This window comes from Macrosteles quadrilineatus, unplaced genomic scaffold (genome assembly GCF_028750875.1).
Source record: "Macrosteles quadrilineatus isolate MER2022 unplaced genomic scaffold, UCM_ALF_1.0 Scaffold_8__2_contigs__length_117827958, whole genome shotgun sequence".
Taxonomy (NCBI): Eukaryota; Metazoa; Arthropoda; class Insecta; order Hemiptera; family Cicadellidae; genus Macrosteles; species Macrosteles quadrilineatus.
The window spans coordinates 22,328,434-22,349,551 of NW_026542601.1; the positions used below are offsets into that span (position 1 = coordinate 22,328,434).

The 21,118-nt window shown below is 33.4% G+C and overlaps 1 protein-coding gene across 1 annotated transcript; it reads right to left on the reverse strand.

Moving 5' to 3' along the window:
• Positions 1–9,261: 9,261 nt before the first annotated feature.
• On the reverse strand, positions 9,262–16,851 carry LOC129000259 (doublesex- and mab-3-related transcription factor 1Y-like). The gene is made up of 4 exons (XM_054427220.1): positions 16,616–16,851; positions 14,292–14,445; positions 10,681–10,827; positions 9,262–9,497 (listed from the first exon to the last, which is right to left on the reverse strand). Exons 1-4 carry the CDS (start codon positions 16,772–16,774, stop codon positions 9,262–9,264), a joined length of 696 nt encoding a protein of 231 aa, XP_054283195.1. The 5' UTR covers positions 16,775–16,851.
• Between the last annotated feature and the right edge of the window lie 4,267 nt (positions 16,852–21,118).

Genomic DNA, 21,118 nt, shown 5'->3' on the forward strand with positions numbered 1-21,118 from the left:
GTGTTTGTTTTTATTACATTTCGATTTCGTTGCTGTGTTTTGGGTTCTTATTCTTCTTCCCTCATGACTTAAACAACCTTCAACATTTTACGCTAAATTAGTTGACATGCAGCACAACTTTCATATAGTGTGGAAACCATAACATGCCATAGTTTTTAATTCTATTACCAAAAATCCTACTTCGTCGAAACCACTGAGCTATAAGAATATAGCTCAGTGGTCGAAACAAACATTTCCCCACAACATATAAAGCCCACACCATCCTTGCACAATATAAACAAGGTCATTCACGTTGTAGGATTATATGTTACAGAATAAGGAGCTATAGGCTAATATAAAAAAAAACATGTCAACAATAAAATGAGTTAGATAAATCGTCATATCACCCTCTCTGACGAGGTTAGAAAATATTACAGTATTTAGTAGGTGGCAAAACTTGATATTACATAGAAGCCCGAATCAGGTCGCGTAACTACAAACCCTAAGTGGTTTCAGCACTCGCTCGTTCGGCTCCACCGAATTGAGACGGAGATGCCCAAAGCACGGCCACCTCCCATCGTATATAATAAAAAGTTGAAACATTCTTCTGACTAGGACATGGTCCTAGAACAGCCCCAGTCCGGTGGGGTTTCGGCACCATCCACATAAAAATATCACCAAACTAACTTCATTCGTATGCTTCGGTTGGTGTCATCGCCGAATCCTCGGTCTTCAGGTAGACGATCTGCGTGAAGTCGGTATAGTACTACCAAGCTTTTCAAACATGAACAATTGAACTGAGGTTGAGGGGGTAGCGAAATTGTACCCCCGGACTTTTACCCCCGGAATTTAAACCACCCCAATTTTACCCCCTGGCCAGATATAGAAATTAGAGAGAATAGAATTTTATTGTTACAGTTTTAATTTAATAGCATGTATTTAATAATATATGTAAATAAGCCGAGTCGCCTGTATGAATAATAATTGTTTTGAATATTTCTTTAACGATTTATTATACTGAATATTTAATAAATTATTCTTACTAATTGCCATATCTACACAGGGGTAAAATTTCGGTTTTTATTCCTAATCTAATTTATCGCAATTTATTTATTGTGTATTTATTTATTGTGACATGCTCTGTCTATTTTCATTAGATTACAGAATCCACGGGGGTAAAATTCCGCCCGCGAACAAACTTTAAAGCGCTCAAGGTAATACGTCATAGTGATGTCAGCTTTGCCCAAGGGGTAAATTCCAGGGGGTAAAATTCCGGCGACCCAGGATGAGGAATCCTCAGTGGCAAAGCTGAGTCTCGCAGCTGGTTTTTATTATTCTGTCTAAGGAATGTCGGCCTTAGTCACTAACAAGACTACAAGATCGCGCCACTCATCCTACACTCATCTCCATTCATACTTGGCTTAAAATACCTACTTTGTATGGTCGCCATTTAATAAGAAAGAAAGAAAGTATTCTATGGTCGAATCAAAATACCTAAGCTCCCTAATAACCGCAGGTCACCTGAATGTCCATTGAGCTGTTCTGCAGGCTGGCGTTGAGTTAATTTACTAGGGAAAATATGTCTGCCAAGTAAGCGAGATTTTGAACCCAATTCACTGCCATTGAGAAAATGAATTCTTTAAAAAAAATACTCACATGAGCCAAAATAATCTTTTGAGTACCTTTCCTCGAGATAGCCACGTTACCTTTGTATGCAACAGTAGTGTGGTGTAAATTACCCATGTCCTCACAAAGTACTTATGGTCTGGACTGGAGTTTAAAACTCCGGACGTCACTGCAGCTGCTCCATAGACAAACTTGCAAACGGAAAATAGCGTCCGCCATTACAGATTTTTTTGCGTACCCTTGACTTGTTTGACTAGTCCTACAGGTTGGGAATTGCTAGTCTAGATCATATTTCATAATTATCTTTTTTTACAGAAGTAATACACAGCTTTTCCTTAACTTGACAATCTTAGTTAGCCACAAATATGCGTTCACTGTTGACGATTTTGAATATAAAGAATAAAAAATGTTTTATTTTTTTGAATTTGTTAAAATTATTGCCAACGAATTTACCGTGTTTAAGTTTTTTTTTTACGATGGTTGAAAAACCCGAAGCAAAATCTATATCAGGGAAGTATAAAAACATTAAAATTTTAATATATATGAGAAAAAGTACATCCAATACATCTTTTGGATAGCAATACTATTTGCTTTGTTGGCAAGGTTTATTAAATAGGGAATCTAGTGCAAAATAACACCACAAGGGAAATCTTCTGGCACATCGTTTGCTTTAATAAACTGGAGATGAAAATGTGACATCAACAAAAGCTCCATAAAAACGGAACGGGCCAAGTAAAATATTCAAAAGTATACATTCTGTCTAATGAAAGCAACACATTCTTTTACCACAAACTAATAAGTACATTATGGTTACATTGTTTGATGTATAAACAAGTTTGAGAGTATTATTGTTTTGTTCAGCATTTGTACCCATTTTGCTACCATGAATATTAGAAAATATAAAGTAGATCTTGAGCTTTTAAAATTACTAAGAAATCACGTTTCAAACAGTCGGAGTTGGGGTGAGAGTATATTATACTGTTTTTCTCTATATCACAAAATTAAAGTAGGCCTTAATTAAGATATCTTGGCCACACGACGAACTAAATTCGTTGGTAGTCCAAAAATAAATATCCGAGAAAAGACAAAACCAATAATTTCAAATTGTCTTATGTTGTCTTATGATTTTAATATTCCCTTATAACGAATGCAGTTTTTTTGTGTAAAGAAATTTTGCTCAGATTACAAAAACGTTACTAATTTACTACTTGTTTTAATTATTTGTATATGTTCTTGCCATTACCACTTTTGTACTGTTCCATGTAGCCATCTTGTTAGTTATTATATTCATTTTGTTAACTGTTGGGAAGTACATAAATAAACAGTTCACCTACGCATTTAAGGCCGTAAAAAATATGAAAATCGCAAGAGAAACCCCATTTAAACTACTGGTGCTAATAAATATTGTAAGAAACCCACAGCTAAAGGTGAAGTTTTGAAGATTTTCTAGTGAAGGAAATAAACAACTCAATCCACCAGGTTTAGGAGGTTTGCAATTTATGGTTCGAGCAACATATAAAGTGATCACGGAGGCAGAAAATCTGTTTTGTTGATTGATTTTCGTACCTACGTGTCTAGCCAACCATCTTGCACCCGTTCTGATATTACATGCGAAACGTAAAAGTTGTAATGACGATCAAGGCAATAATTTTTTTTAAAGAATTAACATTATAATCAAGGAAAAATCTAAATTGTTAATTTATGTAAAACTACTAACTGGAGGGAGTTATCGGAGGGGAAAAATTGTCCGTTGATGATTTTGAAAATCTTGAATAGGTTTCTGAAGGATAGTATAATTTGTTGCCTTCCCATAGTCACGTTTTAGCAATCTTTTGTACATGAAGGTAGGAAGTACAGTAGGTTTGAAGTATATGTATAACTGTTACCAGTGATCGAATTGTAAAACATGAGGTCCCGGATCTGTAACTTATTTAATATGATCAGTACCGGTACCTATTTATGTCAATATTTTTTGGGAAGGAACCTTTAAAGGCTCCCATAGTTTTATAGAATATACACATAGACAAATACACCAAAACTCCCCCAAACAAAACATGACTTATTTGTCTCTGTAGCATGAAACCGTAGTGCTAGAAATCGAATCCTAAATATATTTAAGTTTAGCATGGATACGTTTTAACTTCATTTTAAAATGTACCTGTTCAGATAGACATACTTCAAAGAAATTCCAAATTTGACAGGTTCCCATGTTTTGTGCCACAGACCGGCACGGTGTTAGGAAATAACAAAACCAAGATCAAAGAGTTCTTATATGGTTACAGGTTTGTACAATATTTTCGAAATATCCTTTTGTAGAACTTGGCTATAGACAATTCCTTTATAAAAAAAATAGAAAGTTACCATTCTTAATATATACAATTAAATAAGAATCACAATATTGTAGATTGATTTGTACTAAATACCACAATTAATTATTAATGTATAATAAGGCAGACTGTTCAACCCGGTTCTTTGAATACAAGTTTCAAATCAAATTTAGTTCACCAAGCATTTTCTCATTCTGTTATAGAAGGTAGGGTGTAATAGTTTAATACATTACTATTAGAATACCTAAAATCAACTTATACATTCTATTTTCTTCTAACCATTATCTTGAAATGAGTCAGAACAAAATCTGAAATACAGTAAAACAAAACAGGTTTTTACAATTTTTGTTACAAGATATGAAATGGAACCCCTCCCACACAGTAGGCTAAAGTTGTTCTCTTGACTACGTAGTTAATTTAGTCACCTCGTTTCCACAAACAGCTGAGTTGAAATACTTCATCCAGTGACATGGACAGAGGGAGATTGTTTTTGTGATGAGGTTTGCTGCTGATTAAATGTCTACACAATTTTCAGTCATTCCAGTGATTTATTGGAATAACAACGAGTAATTAAGCTGAGATTTTGTTAAGTCAATTAATGATTTTACTGATGAATGGTAACCACACCCTATTACCACTATTCAACACAATAAAAATGCACACTAATAATAGTTAATGCTAATAGTCAACATAAGTACAACTTTAAGGTTATGCTAAGAAATAATTTGAGAAACCACAAAAAAAAATAGTTCCTAGGCAGCGGTGACAGTAAAACAATTATATTGCAATCGAACAATCCATGAAGATTTCAGAATACCTACAGTAATTGAAGAAATAACAAGAATTATCAAGAACTATCAAGAAAAACTCGAAACCCACCCGAAAAATATAGCCGTTAATTTGCTGGACAATAGTGATTTTCCCGATAGACTGAAAATTGTGAAAGGTCTTGAACTCCCATACCGATTTGTATAGTTTTAGTTATGACATGACTATTTAATTTTGCAAGATCTTTCAATGGGGAGATTCTTGGTCAAGACACTTATTTATATTATCCCTTTCACTAATTGTTCACAGTACTGAACAGATTGTAAAATAAAATGAAAGTAAAAAAAAAATGCTATGGATACTAATTGTGTATTTAATATGCATTGATGTTTTAAGAAAGTAAGTGGGCAGCTGATTTTCGGCCCTAGGGATTTAAAACCCTGATCGGTCCCCAAATGACGATGACAGCTGACATGCTTTTTTGTAAATCGGCTAAAAACATCGTAATGTGGTGAAAAAGACTTTTTGACCATTGATTTTCACATGATTAATAATAGTTTTGTGAAAAAATAGTATACAGTAGTGATTTTTTTATAAGGCTGGCATATAACAGACATTGTGCTGCACAATCAAAGTATTAATTAATTATAAAATGCCTTTTAAGCATATTTTCCTACTCATAGAATACAAATGTGTCTTTGATGTGAACGAGTTTTACTCCTTATTCTCCTAATTTAGGATAAATAGATGTTCCAAATTGCTTGTTCGATTCTTGATTTTCCTATAGCAAACCAATTTTAGTATATTTCGTAAAAATAATTACAAACCCCTCTTTTTTATAGACAGCTTTTGACTATTGAAAAGCCGATTTGTGACCCTTATAGCAACAAACCTAAGTACTCACTGATACATATTTTACCAGACGTGATCCAAATATTCTCCTTTAAAACATGGTTAAAAATGCTACCTGTAGGAATTCACTAAGAATGCAAGTTTGGTATGACGTTGGAGTTTAATCTTGTAGGGAAATCAGTATTTACATAACATACTAATTTCCAACTTAGTACTTAAGGTCATTGTACCAGCAAGTACAAGGTTTCTCAGGTCTGAAAGCAGCTCTCAGTTCGTTGTTGAACTAGACGTCGCTTCAAACCCTGGAGAAATCTACGCGTCATGGATCAGTCAATCTACTCTAGGCTTGTTTGACTGTAGTACATCATCCCAGAGGCAAACATACAACTCCGACTAGTCTGAGGAGTAGGCAACTTGTAGCCAAACAACAGTTAGGTGACAATGCACTTTGTTACCCAGCATGAACACTTTGCGTTGCGTTGTAACGTAGACTAATTTTGGAACTTTTTTATTTGTACTCTGAAATAGATAACTTTGAGTATATATTCTTATAATTATATCTTACATTATGATGCCTTTCCGTTTTTCGTTTACAAGTTCGAGACGAAGTCGAGAACTTAAAACGATCGAGATCTGCAAAACCATTTCGGTTCGTGGTACGAACGCTATTTTTCACCACACTATACCTTATTACCACTATTCACCACAAAAATAATGCACACTGTTAGTCAACCCAACTACAACTTTAAGGTTATGTGAAGAAATAATTTGAGGAGAATCAGCAAAAATAATAATAAATAGTTGCTAGGCAACGGTGACAGTAAAACAATTATATTGCAATGCTATGGATACTGATTGTGTATTTAATATGCATTCATGTTTTAAGTAAGTAAGCGGGCAGCTGATTTTGCGGTCCTAGGGATGTAAAAACCTGCTCGGTCCCCAAATAATGACGACAGCTGGCATGGCCAGCAAAACGTAACTTTCAGCCACCAATTAACGTATGTAAAACAGCTAAAAACATCATAGTGTGGTGAAATAGTTATTTGTGTAACTAGTGGTGAAAGTGGCACTTTGCTGCACACGAGAGCAATGTTTACAATGATCTCGAGTGCAGCAAAGGCCTTTTTCACTCGTGTTACACATTATATTTTTCCTACAGTTATATTTTTTTATATGCTATAAAGCATATAAATAATTAGTAAATGGTTTTAAGTTACCTTTGTCAGGTAACCTGTCATGGTAAAAACCATTTATTAAGTCTTATAGCTCAGGGGCAGAAAAAACAAAAATGTTTAAATAATTAGTCTTTCAAACACTATACAACACGTTTTTAGGTTCAGCTGGCAACACAAATGGTGCCCTAGAGAAAGTAGTACCCGCGGTCCGTATCACTCCGCTATTTTTCCTCGGCAAGAAATGTGCTCCACGTTTTGAGAATATAGTTCCGTATGTTTTTGTAATTTGAAGTGGTTTTCGCGCCAAAAAAAAATGCTTTAAAGGTATTTTCTTGTTTATTAAGATCGTAGGAACGTTTTAAAAACGTTTAAAAGAAAAGTCCAGAAAGTTCAGAAATACCGAAACTATAAACATGAAATTACAGGTTAAATCGTAGTTAGTCAATCAGCTGCTCATAGTATTATTATCTTTAAGTGTTGCCAACCTATTTCCAAGCTTACACGGATTACGTGCATAATAGAACCACGCTGTTTTGTGTTGTTTCGTTGGAATCCTGATGTGCGGCAAAGTATAAACCGTACGACAAAGTATAAACCGTACGGCAAAGTATAAATATGCAGCAATTAGCAGCTTTCTGTACTATAAACAGTACAAGGAAGCCAACTTTGTCGGGTGACTGTAGGAAAAGAGTATTTACAGTCATGAAGTGTTGGCCCATATGTTGGACGGTTCATGATCCTGTGTTCAAAATGTCAGCTGTTCAGTTTAGTAGATTCCACTTAGCAGAAAGCAGAAACAAACACACATACCGTAATTTTTTTTTTAAATAAATAGAGTGATTGAGCATCACATTGGAAAAAGACGTTGAAATCCTTTGTGTACGGATTAAAACAAAATATACACCTAACCAATTTGACACTTTTAGGTTGGTATTGCTTCTCATAATAATGATGTTATAATTAATATCCACAATGGTGTTTCTGCAAATTAAGGCTGAAAGGACATGAAATGCGTTTAGCAACACTAATACACAGTCCGATGTAAAAAGTAGTTGTAAAAAGTTCCATACTTTGATAAGATACAAACATTATTTAGAGTGTCTTACACAATGTTTGAACATAACTCTTTATACAGACAATATTTTAGTGCCATCCTTATCTCCACTACTTTAAATTACTGTTCCAGTTTTCCTTCCATATTTCATATCTATATTTATCTAAAAGGTTTTCCCGTTCAACTATTGTTCAACAATGTTGAAATGCCTGACATTTACTTAGAAAACTTGCTCACTTCTTGATTTTACATGTTGTCAACTAATAAAGAAATAAAGGTTTGTAACGTTAATCGATAATAAACCATTAAAAACAATTATTTATTATTATTATGTGAAATTATATTAAAGTGATTACTTTAAAAATGATTTTTCTCATAAAATGTTTCATGCATGCTCAATGTGGCTCAATAGGATCAAATGAAAATATTACTGTTAGGCCTAATATTTTTGTTTTAAATCTCTTCCAATATGGAGTTTTTCCCAGGAAACAACTCAGAATTTAAAAGTCGACACGACACATTTTATTTAGAGGTGTTGTGCAACCCAATGAATATCCAAGCAGCAATTTTGTTTGATGAGATATGAAGTTAGTGTCGGAGTCATGAAAATGGACACTTTTAAACTCACTAAAAATGTATTCAAACTTTGAAAAAATTAAAAAATACAAAAAAATAAAAGTTTTTTTCAGACATTTTTTCTCTATCGGAACACAAAAGTGCAAACAAGGCATATTATATAGTATTCTACGACACCAGGAAGAGATAGCTAACTTTATTTTTTCAATGATTTGGTACGTTTCTCTGTAACGTAGGTAAACACAGTTTATATCTGTTTTCTGCAATAACAATTTCTTATTCCGAATTGTTACCTACTTAGACATTAAAATTGGCTTACAATTAGGAGGCCTGCTAACAACTTCAACCTTACTTTGTTTTTTTTCAAGATTTTGTTAAACTCAAAACTGTAGTAGTTTTGGCTATTAGTTATATGATACGAAATGTTTATCTTTACTAACTTAGATGTATAATGTCATTGTGAGTATAAAAAATGTAAACACGATTTAAAAAAAATATCTTTTCATAAATCATTACATAAACATGTAGGGGTATTAATTGTTCCTATTAAAAGTTATGTTTCACTGTCATGTAAATCTTAAACGTATATTTATCTGGGATGAACAACAGAGTTTATAATTATCCTTTGTTTAAAAGGTAAACAGTTAAAACAGATATTTATAACAGCTATTGTTATTTGATTTTATAAGAAAATAGTTGAGTTTCCTAAAAATTAAACAGTTTTTTCCAATCAACTCATGGTACCAGTTCAGTTAATTCATTAGTAAATAAGTCGTGGCGATTTAGGATAGATAGTTGACATTCAAGGGTAACACGCACAATAAAAAATAATTTACTCAACAAGTACACTTAAGTACATGTAATCTGTTTGATGAAAACACATCTCAAACCGTTAACATATTCAAGAGTCCGACGGAGGCCAGTTTTTCACGGATTCATCGCTCTTCGCCTTGACAGTAGAGGTGATGTCAAAGTTGTAGGGGTAGATGGACTGACACAATGAAGCTGTGAGGCAAGCGTTGCAATGCACACTGAGAGGGTGATATAGTGATGTAGTGTGTTTAGGCACCTTAGTGTCCCCCTGAGGAAGTGTGAGGTCGCTATCATCCAACCTCTGCAGTTCCAGATCCTCCTTCGCTGTAGAGAAAAGTGTGATAAATGCAAGAAATAAACACTGTTAAAAATAGTTGAGGGGGATAAAAAATATTTATTTTGTTAAAATTTCCCTGCATTCCCCATAAATTTCTACATTCTCCTATTTTAATTATGTCCTTTATTAGTCTAGAATCACTTTGAACTTTGTTGACTTTTGTATTAGGCCTACCTGTTCAAGTCGTAACACAAGGTATTGTAAATTTTCCTGACAAATAATTAAAATAGACTAGTGTATTCCAAACTGTACAATACTACTGAGTTTGAAAGTGTTTCACCATAGATAAATCAAATTCCCTTAGGTTTAACTTAAACCTTGGTTGAACTAAAGAAACGATCGACCATAGGTTAGTTAGTAAAAATAAACGTTTTAAATGAGGGACTTCGACTTCCCAATCCAATCCAGCATTTCTAACAGTTTTAAATTAAAATTGTAACTAAACTTTTGTTTAAATTTAATTTTTCCCTACAATTCTTAATTATAGCTTCATTACAATTAATTTTGAAAAAATAGGTTTTATGATTGGAAATAATATACTTTAAATTCTTCACCATCATTCTTTAATTAAAACTGCTTTTGGTTACCAACAATCATGTGCCCTAATTTAAACAAATTTACTGGTTTTAAAATATAATGAAAGTTTAAACATTTTTCTTTTAACAGACCTATTAGATGAACTAAAGTTTAAATCAAATAAATTTACATACCAGTTTTCCTGGACCGAATCTCACTAAAATATATTAAAAGCTTTAACTTTTCTTGACAACATCACTGGACAACACATTTGGACTAAAGAGGGATCTAACATGCAAACCTTGTCTTTTATACTGGTCTGACTGCTTAACCTGATTGGTGGAATTGGACCAATCAAATTAGCTCTTAGTTCATCTTTACAAGATTCATGAAACAGCTCTAACATGTTTTAGTTACTTCCTGCATAATTATTTTCTTGTTTCAAACATTTTAAGAACATCTTTCGACATAATTATTAATCAAAAAGCACAATTTGTTTGTTTTTATACTGTACTGAAAATAAAGAATAATTTTTTTTACAATTTAAAAATTTGTATAAAATGACTGATCAAACCAACTATTCAATCACTCATCAATATCATACACAACCAATCTATTAAACATGAAATAATTTTAAAGATTATGTTCACCTACTTTTAAGGAAGAGCCTGTACACCGTGATGGGGTTGGACGATACTCTAGTCAGTATGAGGTGCAGAAGAGGTGCCGCAGTGGGGGGCAGGTTGCACATACCTTGCAAAAGAGCGATACTTTCCATCATGTGCTTGCTGGCCTCTTTGTCTGCACCAAGGAAGCATCATCAAAGATTAAACAAAGTTAGTCCATGACATTATTGAATCAAATATTTTCCCTGTGAACTGTCCTAGATTTGCAGGAATCGTTGCGATGTGTGACAGCTGGTGACATGTTACAGATGAGCTATACACAGTAAAAACACAGTTTTCCTACAGTTGCCTGACAAAGTGGGCTTCCTTGAACTGATTATAGCACGCAACCATTAAAAAGAATGCAACAATAGGATAAAACCTTAGAACAATAGGATAAATAATGTCGATCCATGGGATTGCTGCAATCGAAATTTACAACAGTTTACAACAGCTGATTTTTACTCCCTTGGGACTAAAAAGGATTTTTACCCCTAGATATTAAAAATACCATGTAATACTCGCAAAGCAAGTTTAAAAACGGCTATTTTAGCTGCAGTACAAAATATCACATTTTTTGCAATAAAAAAAAATAGTCTTTGTACTTCTTGATAGTAGATTAGTTATTATAGTGTTTACAACATAAAAAAATGCAATGATAACGGTAAAAAATTATGATTTATGAATATATTTTTCTAGTTGTTTTTTATGTTAATTCAGTTTGTAAAAGGGGTAGTTTTCATTCCACTTTCCTAAAATATAAATATTACAAGTATACTATGTATATAAAAAATCATATAATTTTCAATATTTAAACAAAAATAAAAGCAGGTATCGTAGTTTTTCTTTGAACAAATTGCTTCTCTGAAGTGTAGTGAAACCTATGCAGAAAAAGAAATCATCAGTAATTGATACGCAAATGAACATAAAAAGTTTAAATGACGAATACTCATGACATCAGGTTCGCAAGCAGTTCTGCATTGGGTAAGGTCAGTAACATCTTCTTGGTTTGCTCATCAAACAAATGATAGCGATATCATTCCTCTGTTGACTCTTGATACCAGGTAAGAATGGGACGACTATCGCTACATATGTAATCAAGCAGTTTGTTGCTTCAATGATAATGGTGTCGAATGCTAGTTGAAACTGCATATTTATACATACAAATTCACATTAAAAATTACTCTGTTTCCCCACAGAGTATATTGAGATTATGATAAATTTCGAAGGAACGAAATGAGCGTAATTCTGCTTGGTGTATTGATAATAAGTTGTTTCTGTTGGCTCAGTTACTTGAGGCACTAAAATGTAGCAACACTTACATTGAAAATATGAATTCAACTTTTCAAAATATGATCACACAAATCGTGGCTAACTTAAAAATTTCTTCTTAGAATATCCTGTACTAGCTGTACCCGCGCGGGCTTTGCCCTGTTTAACTTCACAAGTATTCGCATGGCTCAATCACGTTGATTGAGGTCAAGTTGATTGCGGTTGGGTGTTGGGTCACCTGGTTGAAGTTCGTTCGCTACGCTCACTCAACTTTTGGTTGCAAATTAGCTGTTGTCATAAATTAAAAAAAAATAATTGTGCCGCACCCTGTTGGTAATCCTTGTAACTTTAATGCTATTGAACATCATAGAACAGAACCAACTTGTTTAATTGAAACAGCTGTCAAGATTCGTTCATTCCTTTTAAACATGAAAAATCATAAGGTTAACATGGGCAACTCCAGAGCCCCTGGGGCGGAGCCCGAAAGCCCGATCAGGATGAAAACTACTTAGTTTTCCTATTTAATGCCCAAAGAATCGGTGTACCGAATTTTAGCCTCCTAGGTAAATGGGAAGTGGGAGAATTAGTGATGAGTGAGTGATTGAGTGAGTGAGTGAGTGCGTCAGTGAGTCAGTGTTGGCTTTGGCTTTTATATATTTAGATTTTACGATGTTAGAAGGTAGACGCAACGTTAAGACATTTTACTCTCAGCATTTCAGCTCCAAATGTACTCGTTTTGCAGCTTTAGGATGAATAATGTCCAGAAAAAGCCACCTTTTCCAAGGTGAAACACTCTGTATATCGAAAAGAGTAGTTTTAGAGAAAAACTACAAAATATTAAAACGTTTAAACTATTTCATTTACATTTTGAACAATCAATACGTGGTGTTCGAGAAGAAATTTTAAAGTTAGCCGTCACATTGGATAGTGGCGGCTGTTTTTGAAAATAAGGAATTCATATATTGTTATTTGATTTCATAGGAAAATAGTTGAATTTCAACATTTAATGTTTTCTCCAAAACCAGTAGTTTCTGAGATATTAATGGTGACATAGTTATATTTGAACGGACGGTGTTTTTGGCCTCTGGGGACTACAAAGCAATTAGGTGCAAGTGTAGGTCTTACCATGGGACCTACAGTAATAGCTTATTGTTTGTGAGGAATCCGATGAATGGAAATGATTGAACATTTATTTTTACTTAATTTATCATTTTAACTCATCCTTACTTGGTGCGGTTAAAGAAACGATGGCATTTTCCTGTTTGCTATTTTAGACATAAACACCAAAGAGAATGTACAATTATTAAACTAAAAAACTCTATCACTATAGAGTAAAGTTACATCAGTGTTACTGTAAAAAAAAGAAAAAACGGAGCGTTAAAAAAGTGAATTCAATTCAATGTATAAGATTACGCAGCACTGAATATAATCGGCGTTGTAGAAGAGCGAGGCTTGCGTAGTCTACCAATAGTAGAACAAACTCAAGTGTATAAATGAAAAACACATGTTTGGTAACATCCCACACTGGAAATGTGTGGTGTAGCTTCCTTTTTTAAAACACTAACCTATGACCTTGAAACCACGTCATAACCCTTATACGTCACTCTATGACGTCACACCCATACTCACCCCCAAATACGTCACCTACTACGTCGCCGCGATCTCTATAAACACACAATTACCATCTGAATTACCACCTGCTTTGCATAAACTATCTCCCCTTGAAAATTCTGAGGTAAAACAATTTTGGACGTTCGCAGCTATTTATTTTTACTTAATAGTATTAAGTAAAAGTATTATTGATTAGTATTCGTTCTAATATGCATCCATATATTGACTTTCTGGTGATTGCATGGCCATTGACTTACTTCTTGTTTCCCTTGGGGGGCCACAACCACCGTAAAAGACTAAGTTTCTTCCTACTGTTACCCAAACTCTGATCCCAACTCGTCTTTTGTTTTCTTGTATAAAGCTCTTATCCAGGTTTTTTTCTGTCTACCTCGCTTGCTACTACTTTGATTGCTACAGTGTTTTTCGCATGACTATGGTGTTGAACCACCAAAGTGTGACTAGCAACCCATTCAACCCTCTTTGGTTTAATGGCTGGATTTAACGAGCATTCGTAATTCGCAGAAGTTGTTAGTTTGATATTCTTTCGGGCAAATGAATATTAAGTATGCTTTTGGGAAGTTTGTTGATAAGCATCCGTAGCTCTCCAGGTGATTAAATGGGGTTAGAAAAATGAAGAGTGCAATAACGGTATATCAGTAAAACATTTTGGGTTTTATAAATATATTGTTGATTGAAGTGATAATGTAAGGTACTTACGAGGTGCGTCTTGTGGCTTGTCTTTGTCAGAGTTCAACTCGTACGGTCTGTAAAGTCGCTTGACGTTGCCGCAACTCAACGCCTCGACTTCAACTCTAGACCTGCGTCGATCCTCCTCCTCTGCGCGCCGCTGGGCTGTCTGCGCAGCCATCAACTGAAAAAAAACAAAAATAACTAATTAGAAGGATTTTATTAAAACAAAAGTTATAGTAAAAACAATCATCATAGGACTTTAAATATCCATTTACGAGAAAAACAGGGATACTTAAACATCAATGGGTACCATGATCTGGAAGATTTTAAATTTTTATTCAAATTTTACTTTTGTAGGCCTATTCAAACAAAAATTTCCATATTTAAATTGTTTTAAGGGAATGGTTTGAAACTTGGTATCTTTTAACGGGGTTCTCGTGTTCAAAAACATCATTAATTTAATAATTTATAAACAACAACACAGTGACTGAGTGGCCGAGCTGATTATAAGAGCTTTTTTGATTGTGTATTGCATGAGATTCTATTAGAAAAGTTAAAAAAATATAATTTCTCAAAAACTGCAATTTCTTGGCTTTGTTCATACTTAAGTAACCGTAAGCAACGAGTTGTAATAGAAAGAGATTCATTAAAATTTCAATCAGATTGGCAAAAGATTTCAGTTGGTGTTCCCCAGGGTTCAATCCTTGGCCCAATATTGTTCTTAATTTATATAACTGATCTTGATGGCAACATTAATACAAACCTCATTTTATATGCAGATGACACCACTGCCCTGCTTAAGGCTCAAAGTGTACATGAGCTAATACTTAAATACTTACTATCAATGCTATGGAGGAACTTGAAGTATGGTTTCGTACTAATGGACTAAAACTAAATTGTGAAAAAACAAATCTGATGAAATTTCAAACAGCACAAAGTAATGACCCTAAAACATTTGCAGTTGAGTTTTTAAATACTGAAATTACATCTAAAATACAGAATAAATTTTTGGGATTAACAATTGACCAAAATTTAAACTGGAAAAAATACATAACAATACTCGGTAATAAACTGAATTCTGCTTGTTTCCAAATGCTTGTGTTAAGGGGTAGAACTGATTTGGAAACTAGATTAATGGTTTATTTTGTCTATTTTTATTCCATTGTGAAATATGGAATTGAGCTATGGGGTTCATCAGCTGATTGGAAAAAAATATTCAAGTTTCAAAAAAGAATTGTTCGCATTATGACATTTTCGCGGCCACGAGTCTCATGCAAGCCAATCTTTAAACAGTTAGGATTATTGAGCCTTCCCTCTCTCTATATATATTCATGCTTACTGTTCATTCAGAGGAATTTTGATCTTCTTTGTGAACAGCAGCATTTACATGCATACAACACAAGGTGCAAAGACAATTTTCAATACCGAATACATAACTTAACAATCTATGAAAAGGGCCCTAGTTACATGGGTATGAAGTTCTTTAATAATCTACCGACAAACATTAAAAGCCAAATCCGTTTAAAGAGTTTTAAAAATACTATAAAAAGTTATCTTTTAAACCAAGTATTTTACTCTGTAAGTGACTTTTTACAAAATTAAGCAGGATTGTTATATGTAATTGTTGTTTTAGAGTCAGACAAAAATGTTCTGTAACTTAATTGTATTTTTAGGTTTATATTGAATTGACAATGTCACCAGTTTAATAGCTTTGCTGTGTACAAATGTTTCTATGTGACAATAAAGTGGATTTGATTTGATAAGGCTTGTCTTTAAATATGGAGTTTGCTGGTTTCATTCTAAGCAAGATCATCGTTTCTGGACCCTGATTTTGATTTTTGCTATTGTGCAATCAATTAACGATGACATTTAACAAAAGATCTTAGAGTTATAAGACAAGGTCGACCATTCCTTTAGGGGTGAAGACATACGAAAATTAAAATTATAAAAAGAATTTCTAACACTTTGTGCTTTTTCTCAAGATCAAACACTCTACTAAGATAAAAATAAGTACTCTCATCTGATGTTTCCAAACCAAAATAGTTATTTATGATTTGAATTTACCACCAGAGAAAATACTAAACTATGTTTTAGACAATTAACGTAATCCATTGTATGACAGAAATAGCAACACAAATATGTGAACAATCTGAACTTTAACAAAACATTATTGTTATATAATTTCTTGTGCCTACTCCAGAATAGTATATTATTGCACAAAACCAAGCAAGAAAAACCATCGAAAGCAATAAAATGTCCTCGGGAGTGCCGGAAATCAACGCATACCCCCACACCCATACTCTGGCAACCGCAAACACTCACCATGCCCCGGGATGAAAATGTTTGGTTACCTTTTGTCTTTGCGCAGTTTGATAGCATTTGTCGCAGACGCAGTGTCGGTATTTGCAGTATCTTTTGTGGCCCCTCACAAGGATATTGAGACCGTGATTACGACATCTGGCGCATGTCCGCTGGGCTCTTCTGTACAATCTGGTTACATTCCGGTTCATCCTGAATACTCAGAGTACGACACTTAATCAATGAACAACAGATACGAATACAGGAAGGTTAACAAAGCGACAGAAAACCTACGGGTACAAACTTCTATGGCATGTCTTCGTGTTCTTCCCTGTTGTAACTGTGGCATACAATCTTGAACTGATTTCCGAGAAATATCATCAACACCGTTGCAAACAGTTGATGAAGTGAACAAACATAGACAAGCTATATACCGGTTGTTATCGCAGGTTGATAGCAAGCTCGGGACACAGTATGCGAATAGTATTGAAGTTGTAAACGATTTGAGTTCTAATAGCATGGCGGTTCCTAAACGCTACTATGAGTTTTTTATGTGGAAGAAGCATTTATTTACATACGAATCAATACCATATAAAGTACGATAAAATACTTGCTAAGGAGTGCTAAAACATTGAAGATTTGTAATTGAGTGAGTTTATCCAAGACAAACGGTTTTTAATAGAACAATGAGATAAAAAAAGAAACTGTCCTTTTTAAAAATAGTTAATCTGAAGTCGTTATCATAGCTACACAGATCATCAAACACCAGGTTACAGTAAGTATATACACAAAATCCAATCTAGTTGCTTTGCTGTCTTAAAAATGTGAATTCGTTAACATATTACAATCTAAATTGGTTAAAATATGGTTAACGTTGATTCTGTTGATCCTCCATGTATCGTCTAGCTCAGAACGTTTCCTAAGACAACGTTTTCTAATAGCTACTTTGCTACAGGAAAATATAAGCCTTCTGAAACTCATGAAATATCAGGTTTTGAAAAACTGTTAATGTAACTGTATGAAACACGTGTTATTGGAGTTAAAATAAATTATTTAGCCTACAATAATATGTACGTAAAACATACTAATCACGATGCTAGCAGTTAGAGAATCAAAGCTTTTTCAACGGTCAGCGATTTAATTCAGCGTCTTAATTCACATGTTAGTGAACAGGTGATATTATCTGTTAATAGAAAGAATGTTTCACGTGATAAGGAGTCAACACAAACGGTAGAATCTATCAAATAAACTATACATTCAGAAACAAAAACGTAGAAAACATAATAATAGGAATTGTAGCTACGATGAATGATTTACTGGCGTGCTCTCTATTGTTATCAGACTTGTTTTTGGCGAGTCATAACACATCTCTGTATTTGCTGAGCTTTGTAGAAAACTTTTCAAATCAAAACATAGCCAGTTTGAAGTTTTGAAATTGCGAAAAACTTTTGAACAAAGGTAACCCATTCACAACCGCATGAGTGTTTAGTATGCATATTTCGTCCTACCTCTAGTTTGATGAGGATACGCCTAACTTTTGCATACTTTTCTCTGTAATATTCAGTCTGGTTGTTGTTAGGTAAAGAGCACAACAACTCATAATGCAACACGTGAAGGCAAGTTATACTGATGTTGTAAAACCATAAATACGAAACAGCATATGAATAATTAGTTATGACTATTTTAAAAGAATTAACGCCCTTCAAACACTAATGAACAAGAGATTCTCTTTAAGGTCCAAAGCAGCAAACCTGCAGAATAATCGATTTTCTTAGTACTTTTTAGATTATTCAAAAATGATTTTTACTTCAAGGTTTAAAAGGTTTAACTAATTTCACATACAATTTTAAATTATTAACAAAGTATTTAAAACCCCTCAAATTGTAGGACTTTAGTATGGATGTAGATTAACACGACGGCTCTTCAGTGTTACGGGCACTGATTCTTTTCCTGCCAGGATATAAACATGAATACACAAACATGTTTCGCAGCATTTAATCTGATATGTAGCCCCAAGGTGAAATACATCCGACGTGGGAAATCTGCAGCATCTCATAAACTGAAATATCACATGTTGTAATCAACTGGTTACAGTCTGCGTTAACTTGCCTACCGCAACTTAACGAGATAAAATTACAACCACTATAAAATATAATATGTATGTTGTTTTCGTTGGGAAATTTCTAAGTATTGAATAAGCTGTATTGGATACAAGAAGTATATACAAACTGTAATACACTACAAACTATAACTTTTAAATAGTAAGAGATTGGGAGGAAATTGAATACACCAATAGTTTTGACAAATGAAATCGGTTAGGGTTAATTTTGTAGTATTATCAATGAAATCATGCTTTGGCATTGGATTGCAACGGATCCGCCAAACGTCAATGATTGAGTTAATATTTAGAACATTATCTCTCTCCCTCCCTATCAGGACGAATATGGATGGATTGATCAGTCTTAAGAAACACGTTTCTGACAATAATCACCTGGGCAAAATAAAATGATGGGTAATCAGCTGTTTGCAACCGAATTTAAGTGACCAAAATTCCTTTTGTATGACAACTGTTAGTAGCCAATCTATCCTACCTAGCCTATACTCTTGTGCAATGTTTGCTTCTATGCATGCTTGCACAAAGATCTTGAAAACGGCTTCGACGATTTCTTTCAAACGTTGTCAATAATTTATTTTTGGCTTATACACGTACTGTAATTAGTACAGGACACAGTACATTAACACAGGAAAATTAATAGGCCAATTGCGCTACAAAACTCATTTAACAATTTTACATTGGCTTAATGGGTAATCCAATGGTTAACCCATACGGTAATAACATAAACATACATCGGTTTGTATGTTTATGTTGGTTCAACAATATAACAAGGAAAAAAGAAACAAAATACTTGTAACATGTGTTTATAACAAGCCATCCACAGTATACTATCAAATTACAATATACAGTACAAAAGAAAAACATCAGTTGTTACTATCGAACAAAGATTACACCGATGATTACTCGATATAGGGGAAAATAGTTCCGATGAAATTCTGATCATTTTACTTGGCTCTCTTCTCTCTTCTGCCATAACCCAATCCCCGAAGTACTGGGACAATTATTAGCAAACTTTGGTTTAACAGTGAAATCAATATATAATAATACTAGCAGAGTACCCGTCCTTCGTACGGGGTTGGAATATAAGTATAAAATGCTTATTGCAGTTATACTCAAGCTTTGCGTTTGCAATAAGGGAGGACACAGTTTGATAAAATTTGCTTTTTTAAATTTACAGTATTCTATAGTATTACACATCTACCATAGCCATAGCCATCTACCTAAACAATAGAGAAAAATAAATTATCAACAATTCACAAAATATCACAAATTATTCATGAAATGAAAAACATAAACATAACTGTAAACAATCGTACTTTGACAGTTCTCATTGTTTTTTTTTTCTTTTTTTCTTTTTCTTTTTTTTATCACGAATCACAGTTTTTTGTTGCTGCTTAGTTCAAATTAGCTGTTTTCATAAATGCAAAAAAAATATAGTGCTGCACCCTGTTGGTAAATCTTATAACTTTTTAATGCTTTTCCATATCATAGAACCAACTTTTTTAGTTGAAACAGCTGACTAAATTCTTTAATTCCCTTTAAATATGAATACTCATAAGGTAAACATGGGGAATTACAGAGCCACTGGGGCGGAGCCCGAAAGGATTTTTGAGATAAGAATATGCCTATATGTTAATCGGGAATGTAAGCTATCATCATGCCAAATTTCAGCCCAATCCGTTCAGTGGTTTATGCGTGATTGAACTTCAAACAAACAAACACACAAACTTTCACATTTATAATATTAGTAAGATAAGATTATATTTATTTTATGTAAACTAAATCTTAAAAAATTTCAATCCGCTGTTTTAATTTAAACAAACCATAAAAACAATGTTTGTGCAAGGATGTTTTATAATACCGTTTTTTTCGTGTGGGCTATTAAGGAATGATTTGTACCATTGAATGTATATTCAAAACTTTGGCCTAATGTGTCTCTTTTCAGGTGATGGGGTCATATTTTATTTGTGGACATTTTTTATACAATAAAAAGGTTAACTAAATAATAATTCGTTTTAAAAGTTTACTAGACTAATTTATGTACCGTATTAGATGATTGAGATGTGCATTGTATTATTTGTAATTTATTCATAGATAAAATACGTTTATGTCTTAAAAATGTTATTCCCCATTTTGACCCAAAAAAATAGACTTTTACAATTTATTCCTGGACCATTTTGTAGAGTAAATAAATAAAAAAGGCCAATACAGATATTAGCATTGCAATATTAGTTGCAATGGAGTTTCATGTACATGTTTTTCAAAATTACTCAAGTCAAACTAAAACTAAACTAGCATAATATATACATAAATATATACAAATAACTACAACGTTAAAAAACAATTTACAATTTACATTTTAAAGTTTGTTTTCATTGCTGCCCTGAATGAGCTATATATATGATTTATGATATATGTATGATTTGGAACTCTTTTTGTC

Excerpts from the sequence above, each read along its gene's own strand:
- LOC129000259 (XM_054427220.1), bottom strand. The coding sequence starts at position 16,774 with ATGAACCGGAATGTAACCAGATTGTACAGAAGAGCCCAGCGGACATGC. Across the intron at positions 14,446-16,615 it reads AAACTGCGCAAAGACAAAAG|TTGATGGCTGCGCAGACAGC; the intron begins GTAACCAAACAT and ends GTTTTTTTTCAG. Across the intron at positions 10,828-14,291 it reads CAAGCCACAAGACGCACCTC|ACAAAGAGGCCAGCAAGCAC; the intron begins GTAAGTACCTTA and ends TCCTTGGTGCAG.